Raw genomic sequence first — 8,573 nt, forward strand, 5'->3', positions numbered from 1 at the left:
CTGAGGAGGAGACTGGGGGACGGACTCACGGTCACACAGTTTGTTTACCAGTGGTTGACACATTGAAGAACTCAGTCTGTTACAGGGAAGGCAGTCAGAGCTGAGCTGAAGCTTTGCTCCAGTTGCCAAGCAGCAATGGACTGTAGCAACTCTAGTTCAAACATCACCTCCAGACCACTGCTACCTCCTGGCTTGCTTGCTCCAGTTCCCCCTCCTCCTCATTCGTCCTCATCAACAATGTCAGTGCCTCCATCAGTGCCCATGCCTGCCTTTTTGAGGCCTCCAACCCTTCTCTTAAGAGCCGCAGCAGCAGCCGCAGCAACAGCTTGTACACCAAGGATGGCTTTGGAAAGAGGAGCAGGTGGGAGTGCTTTATATCCCCGAACACCCAAATGTGCACGATGCCGAAATCATGGGGTGGTATCAGCACTTAAAGGACATAAGCGTTTTTGCCGCTGGAGGGACTGTGCCTGTGCCAAATGTACCCTAATTGCAGAGCGTCAAAGAGTTATGGCTGCACAAGTCGCTCTCAGAAGACAACAAGCTCAAGAAGAATGTGAAGTCCGGGGTGTGCCACACTTCATGTATACTGGAGCGGGAAACGATGGACGGGAGGCCAGTAGACAGAAAACAGAGCTATCAACAGTTTTCAGCCAGCATGAAAATAAAGGTAAGTAAAAGTGATAAAACCATTAAAAAATAATGTATGGATCTCATATCTATCTATCTATGCATTTCGTATCTATCTATCTATCTATCTATCTATCTATCTATCTATCTATCTCATATCTATCTATCTATATAGAACAAGATATGCATAGGCATTTCGTATCTATCTATATATCTATCTCATATCTATCTATCTATGCATTTCGTATCTATCTATCTATATTATTCTATCTATCTATATATCTATCTAGTTCTTTCTTTCTATCTTGTTCTATCTATCTTATTCTATCTATGCATTTCGTATCTATCTATCTATCCATCTATCAATCTAGTTCTTTATTTCTATCTACCTTGTTCTATCTATCAATCCATCTATCTTATTCTATCTATCTATCTATCTTGTTCTATATATCTTATTATTCTATCTATCTATATCTATCTATCTTCTATTTATCTATCTATGCATTTTGTATTTATCTAAATTTCATATCTATCTATATGTGCATTTCATATCTATGTATCTATCTGGTAAACTTGCTATCTATCTATATTTCCCTGCTTCCGCAATTTGAACTTTGAAAACTTGAACTTTGAAAATGTAACATAATGCTTACAAAAGTCCCTGTGATAGGACTGAGACATTGCTGTCTCTACATAAGTGAACAAATCACTTTTGATTGGTCCTGCCATTTTCTTCTATTTTATTCTCAGTGGACCCTGGTTCTGGTCTATGGTGACTGACTAACTATCTATCTATCTATCTATCTATCTATCTAATATCAATCTATCTATCATTATCTATCTAATATCAATCTATCTATCATTATCTATCTATCTAATATCAATCTATCTATCTATCTAATATCAATCTAGCTATCATTATCTATCTAATATCAATCTATCTATCATTATCTATCTATCTAATATCAATCTATCTATCTATCTATCTATCTATCTATCTATCTATCTATCTAATATCAATCTATCTATCATTATCTATCTATCTATCTATCTATCTATCTATCTATCTATCTAATATCAATCTATCTATCATTATCTATCTATCTATCTATCTATCTACCAACCTAATCTACCTAACATATATAATCTGTCTATATATCTATCTATTATATGAATCCAGAAATAAGGCCGCTCTTTAAAGTTCCAGTGAAATAGTGTGTGGTACTTTATTCCCCCGTGCAGTGTTTCAGCCCTGCTCAATGGGGTCTTTCTCCAGCAATCGATTATCCTGAGGGACAGCACCCACCCACTTCACCCACTGCTTTCTTTTATGTTATCTATACTTCTTATTTATTTATCTATTGCACTAATTATATTAGTTTTAAAGCATTAATACATATGTTCTTGTTTTAATGAAATATGTGTTGTGTTACTGAACTTAGCAAAGGAATCGCTTGGGCATGTAATCACGTTCTGCAGTAATTTGATCCCTGACAGCAGATTTAAGTGACATTGGCCAAAGTTGCTGCTGTGTTCTGTGTGCATACGATTGGTTTGTAAAATGTATGTGCTAAAAAGAGCCAACATTTCTAAAGTAAACTCTCCCACTCACTATATATAGAAGGTTAGAGCTTCACTGAGCTTTCATCTAGTCCGAGTTAAAACAAATTTATGAAGTGTGTTATGACATATTTATAAATATGAGTGATGATCCAGGGACATCAATAGGCATACTGACAGCACTATTGGTTTATGTCCTGTATTATGTTTACCTATCTCTTCTGTAGAAGGGCTGGATGGCTGCAACCGTAGTTCACAATCTGCTTTCAGGGACAGATCATAAATTACAAACTGAGAATCTCTTATGCTACTGTAAGCTCATTTAAATGTATTTGGAAAATCCTGGAGAATGTCTTTACGTCAGATTCACTTGTTTGGGGGATTCCTTCATAGGCCTCAATATGGGTTTCAGGTTCGCAGGGTCTCACAATATGCCAGTTAGGAGAGCACACAATAAGCAGGGTTGCCAACCTGAATTTTTCTTTTTTCTGAACAATATATCCCCAAAGCACGGACAGCCAACATTTTGTTTACAGACAAATTGGAAAACTGTAACCATGACTGCTAAAGATTATAAGTAGTACATGCCTATAGCTTAATATACTGATTTACCGTGAGCTGCAAAATGATTATAATTATCACCAAAATAATCTAGTCAAGTACCGCCAGTCTCAAAAAAATGACTGACACATCTATTATTTTTCATGGGCACAGGAAAAAACTTGCCTATTTTTACGGACTGTCCAGAAATTTCTGGATGGTTGGCAACACTAACACTAAGTATCATGCAGTGGAAGATTTATTATGGCTCAAGTGTAAAAGATTTGCACCCGAACCTTAATAAATGTTCCAAAATGCATGATCCATTAGGCTACTTTCACACTCGTATTTAGTACAGATCCGTCATGGATCTGCACAGACGGATCCGTTCAGTTAATACAACTGTCTGTATCCGTTCAGAACGGATCCGTTTGTATTATCTTTAACATAGCCAAAACGGATCCGTCTTGAACACCATTCAAAGTCAATGGAGGACGGATCAGTTTTCTATTGTGCCAGATTGTGTCATAGAAAACTGATCCATCCCTATTGACTTACATTTTGTGTCAGAACAGATCCGTTTGGCTCAGCTGCAAGCAGCGTTTTGGTGTCTGTCTCCAAAGCAGAATGGAGACTGAACTGATGCAAACTGATGCATTCTGAGCGGATCCTTTTCCATTCAGAAAGCATTAGGGCAAAAAGGATCCGTTTTGGACCGCTTGTGGGAGCGCTGAGCGGATCTCAGAAACGGAAAGCCAAAACGCGAGTGTGAAAGTAGCCTAATGCGTGCTATCTTAACTGGTATATTGTTGTCAGATACAACTATATTTGCATTACATTATAGATATTCTCTCAATATTTTTGTCCATGTCTACATAATTTTATTTATAATATATATATTATACATAATTTGAATATACTAAATACTTATTTATACACAATGTGGCTGTACAGAATCAACAACATGCTCAATACAATAAGATATGTTTTATGTAGTGGTGTAGCTTTTGTGTCATTTTTTTAATGGAATTTATAACATATTAAATAATAGTTCATCAATCTCAATTATTTTTTAATTGGTATTTCTTCTTTTTTGAGATTTAGTTCATATTTATTGAAGTATGATATAATTATGCTGTATACAAAACTTAATAAAGTAACAATACATTAATAAATGAATAGCAATATGTAAAATAACAATGAATGAATGAAGAGGCACATTTAATCTTATTTTAATAATTTAGTAATTTAGTGTTGCAATGCTTTAGAGGTAGAGCGTAGTGAAAAAAATTATAAAAATTTGGTGCATTTACTAAATGAAAAAATAGTTATTTAATAAGATTACTAGTAATTGAACCTATTAAAATGTTTGAAAGTTATACTAAAGTATGAATCCATAGTTGAGAAAAATATCAATACAGTTAGTCTTACTAACTGGCTAGATATATTTTATTGTGAATGTAAAAGAATACATATTTAGTTTACACTTAATTTATTCTTTATGCATATAAAATGTAAGAAACTATGTTTTCCCCCTTGGTTTATTATTTATGCATGTAACATGTAAGGAATTATGTTTTTGGAATATTAAATTATACTGTTTAAGGATTGCAGTACCCTGGCACCTATCAATATAAATGTATGTCTCATAATGTAAGAACTAAAACATACATCACCCATTTACTTGCTTCTATGTACAATAATAATAATAATAATAAACTCCATAGTTTATCATTTGTTCAGTTACTGATACAGTTTTGCAACTGAAACTTTTAAGTTAATACTTGTCCTTAAAATATCCCCCAAAAAACGTGTTAAAACTGTGTGTAAAAACTGTTAAAGAAAATAAAACGTGTTATAAAAATAATTAGGTAACAAATACATATTAATGTAAAAGTTGTAAATTATATGTTATGTGTATGTATTTTATATTCTTAACTCCAACCTTCCCAGTTTATATAGATGTGAATTTCTTTACTGAATTTTGTGCTGCCTATTTCCACGTACATGTTTATGGGATTATTTTGCTGCTATTTAAGTTATAAGTACACATGTGAATTAGCAAAATAATTTGCAGCAATGTTAAGCTTGCTTAAACTGAACATTATCTCACACTGCTGAACATATCAATAGGTCAAATATCTTTTAGCTATCAATATTATATATAAAATGACCATGGGTAATATTTAAACTAGATATTCAGATATTACATATCAAATTAAGATTGTTTCAATGAATCACTGCATCACTTCATTGACTTCCTCGGTTGACTTACTTTCTAAATATATGTCTAAAATCTTTATTATTCTTAATCTCTAAACTAAATATCTCCCTTTTCATGCTGGAAATTATACAGCTGTGCGCATGTAATTTATGATATAGTCAGGAGTTTTATAATACCTTTACTACTATGTAAAATGTATTTGTGCTGTACACGTGTACTATAGGTCAACCACATTTGAGCCAAAAATAAATTATTTTTTATATTGATTACACATCATTTATTACTTAATAGCAACTAAATATGGAAATATTGCAATTAAGTAAATATGCTATTGATTACTGCATACACGGCATGTGACACATTCTGTCTCTCAGAACTATTACATGAACTTTACCCATAAACTTGCTAATAGTAAAAATAAAACTTAAAAATAAATGTTTGCCAGCAATATGCAAGCAAATGGTCTATTACCTACTACATTTTGTTAACTGCTAGAGACAGCCAGCTCTGCATTTAAGGAATTAGTTGTTTAATCCCTTTAGCACATAACCATATACTAGCTCACATAAAAAGATGCTGGCAGGAGTGCAGTCTTGGCACTATAAGAAAATTCTTGAATATGAAATATTTCCATTAAAAATAAATCACGTGGAAGTAATATAAATTATATGTGTGTGTGATTGATTTTCTCTGTGACGTAAATCCTAATTCCTTAGTATATGTTTTTCACTATTGCAACACATTCACGGCACTTGAGATCGAATCAGGTGTGAATAAAATGTATTGTTGTGCCTGGTATCACAGGAAAGTCCCTGCAGGGGTCAGGCATTATCATCTCATCAATGTAGATGTTTCAGGCTGCACAATACAAGATACTGAGGTTCTTAGTTCTGCTTGGCATACATGTTGGGGATAAAAAAAATTATACTGCAGAAAGTATACAATTGCCATGATGGCTATAAAGTTTTACGTGTCTGCCATTAACACCCACTATACAAAATGTATAACTTAAAGTACTGGAAAGCATAGGTGTCTTGGTTTTCACTACTGTTAAAGAAGTGTAACTCAGCCAAAAGTATGGCAAAGGGATATTCTTTTGGCATATATCTGGCCTATAGTTCTTTTTGGAAAGGTATACATTTGGATGGTTATGGGTTTAATGAAATTACTGAACACAGAGTGAACATAAACTAATACCAATTCAGAGTATATTATTCAGAACATGCTAAATGAGTGTAATTTAGTTAAGTTTACTTAGTTTAGTTTATTTTTACATACAGTAACCTTGAATAATTATCACAGCAGTAAATTATAAACAGCTGCAGATTATATAGCATCTGGATATTTGCCCACTATATGAATCTATTAGATTAAAATTGAAGGCAGAAAACTCAAATTCACACAAAAAATACCATATCATAGTATTCTATACACTCATATTGTAAAATACATGGCTTTCCTCTTGCTGGCCTGCTTTTAGTTATGCAGCTTTAAATATGGCATTATTTTTGTGGATTGGATTTTAATTCAGACTTTTGATTGCTGTGTACCTGTTTCCAGTCATTATTTCTTTACAGCCTTGGGAGCCCTGTTCATGCTATATAGACTGTCTCTACCTACAGATATACAGTTTCTGTGTTCCAGAATAACCTTATCTAATTAAAAACATACTCAAAGACAAAATACAGTTCAGACAATACGGAAGCAAAATGCTAATTTATTTTTGTATGTTTTTCATTTAGGTTCTGATGAATCAAAAGGAAGATATGATCAGTTTTATGATAGATTATCAAGCTCTGACACCATTGTCACTGCATTACAAGCACCTCAAAATGAAGAGGTCAGTGCAGGTCATCTATTAACGCCATCTAGTTTAAAAACAGCAAACAAAGAAGATTCCCTTCAATCTCCTGGGTCTGAAGGAAGATCTGAAGGTGCTGACAGTCCAACATCTTTATCATCTTCTGATCTGGAATCAGGAAATGAGAGCGAATGGCCAAAAGAGAACAGTGCTTCAAGTTCTAAAATCCCAATTGTGCCTAGAAAACCAAGAGATCCCCTAGAAATTCTTAGCAAAGTTTTTCCTAATCATAAAACAGCCAATTTACAAGGCATCTTGCATTACTGCAAAGGAGATGTGGTCCAAGCCATAGAATTGGTTTTAAATGGGAAAGAACACACACACGATGCCAGAGAAATTAATGGTCCATCCGGTTCAGACCTCAGTAAGTTCTCAAGAGATTCAGCATTAAACTTTACTGGGTTAAGTTTTGGTGGTTTTGGTGTCAAATCTGCCTTTTCTCCTCTACACACAAGTCCATCATCGGTTAGTGCTGATGCAAGTATGTTTCATCCAAGACTTGGGCTAAGTCCATTACGCTTTGCTTATTCCACATCTAACAGAGAACTTCCTGGATTTATTTCCCCTTATTTTACATCTGGCTTTGTACCATCATTTCCTTTTCATCCTGGAATGGATTATGCCTTTCCTGGAATGTTACGGGATGCTTCTTACTACCAACGAAAGGACACTGTTAACATGAATGGACATTATCCCAGGATAAACCAAGAAAATCACTAGTAACAGAAAAAATAGACATGAACATCTTACCTGTAGTTTGAAAGGAATGTTTTGTAGATTCTATGTGCATTAATAATACTTTTATATGCTTTTTATTTTTTGTAGAAGACTATTATTTGCTAAAATTAACTTTATATTGGGAATTATTGTAATAAACTTCTGTTAATTGTAGTTATGTTTTGTTTATTGGAATCAATTTACTAACATGACATATCAAACCAATATAGAAGTAGCTAGCATTATAAGATAAGATTCATCACTGTACCCAAGTTAGTCCAACAGCTCATGCACATAACCATATCATGGTTCCATACAGCTCCAGATTGTAGAGAAGTTTATGAGGCCCTACTATATTGACAAACTCCTCCATGTGTAATTGAAAGGGGTTTCCCAGTGAGTAACTTTTTTTCTTAAACAAGGTCAGAACTGGTTAAAAATAATACAGAAGAATTATCCACCTCTACAAATCCCTCTCTGCTGCTAGTCCAAAATGCTCTTCACTTTTTCTCTGTGTTCCACATTCTAGAAATGCAAAGAAATGCCCGATTAGTCAATCAATGGATGAGTTCGGTCACCACTAAGGCCAGTGATTGTTTTTTTTTTTTTTTTTTACATTTTTAGGGTGTAAAACTGGGATAGGAAGAATAGAGCAACAGGGATCATAAATATGTCAAAATGGCAGCAGTGTAGGGGATCAGCGGTGGTAAGCAATCCCTTTTCATTTTTTAAACATTTTGACCTGTTTTTCCTAAAATATTTACTTACTGGAAAACTTCTTGGGAGTGGGGGGGATTTATAAGGCTGGGACAACACAGGGGAGGGCTATCTGCAGATTGGCTGACTGCACGGCATTATGGGTTATCTCGCGTTCCCGGGCTTCTTACTTTAGCTTTGTGGCCGCCATGTGTGGCCGCCATTTTAGGAAAAACTGATTAGTTACCATGAAACATGAGAAAATTCAGATTTGTTGAGAATTAAAGTTTTCCTAAACTTTGGACCGACATTCCCTTTTCCAGAAACTTTGCAAAACTATCTAGT

General features: G+C 34.3%; 1 protein-coding gene across 1 annotated transcript; it reads left to right on the forward strand.

Moving 5' to 3' along the window:
* The first annotated feature begins 135 nt into the window (after positions 1–135).
* DMRTA1 (DMRT like family A1) lies at positions 136–7,608 on the forward strand. Its single transcript, XM_044286544.1, has 2 exons — positions 136–670; positions 6,697–7,608. Exons 1-2 carry the CDS (start codon positions 136–138, stop codon positions 7,533–7,535), a joined length of 1,374 nt encoding a protein of 457 aa, XP_044142479.1. The 3' UTR covers positions 7,536–7,608.
* Positions 7,609–8,573: the final 965 nt, after the last annotated feature.

This window comes from Bufo gargarizans, chromosome 1 (assembly GCF_014858855.1).
Source record: "Bufo gargarizans isolate SCDJY-AF-19 chromosome 1, ASM1485885v1, whole genome shotgun sequence".
NCBI lineage: Eukaryota > Metazoa > Chordata > Amphibia > Anura > Bufonidae > Bufo > Bufo gargarizans.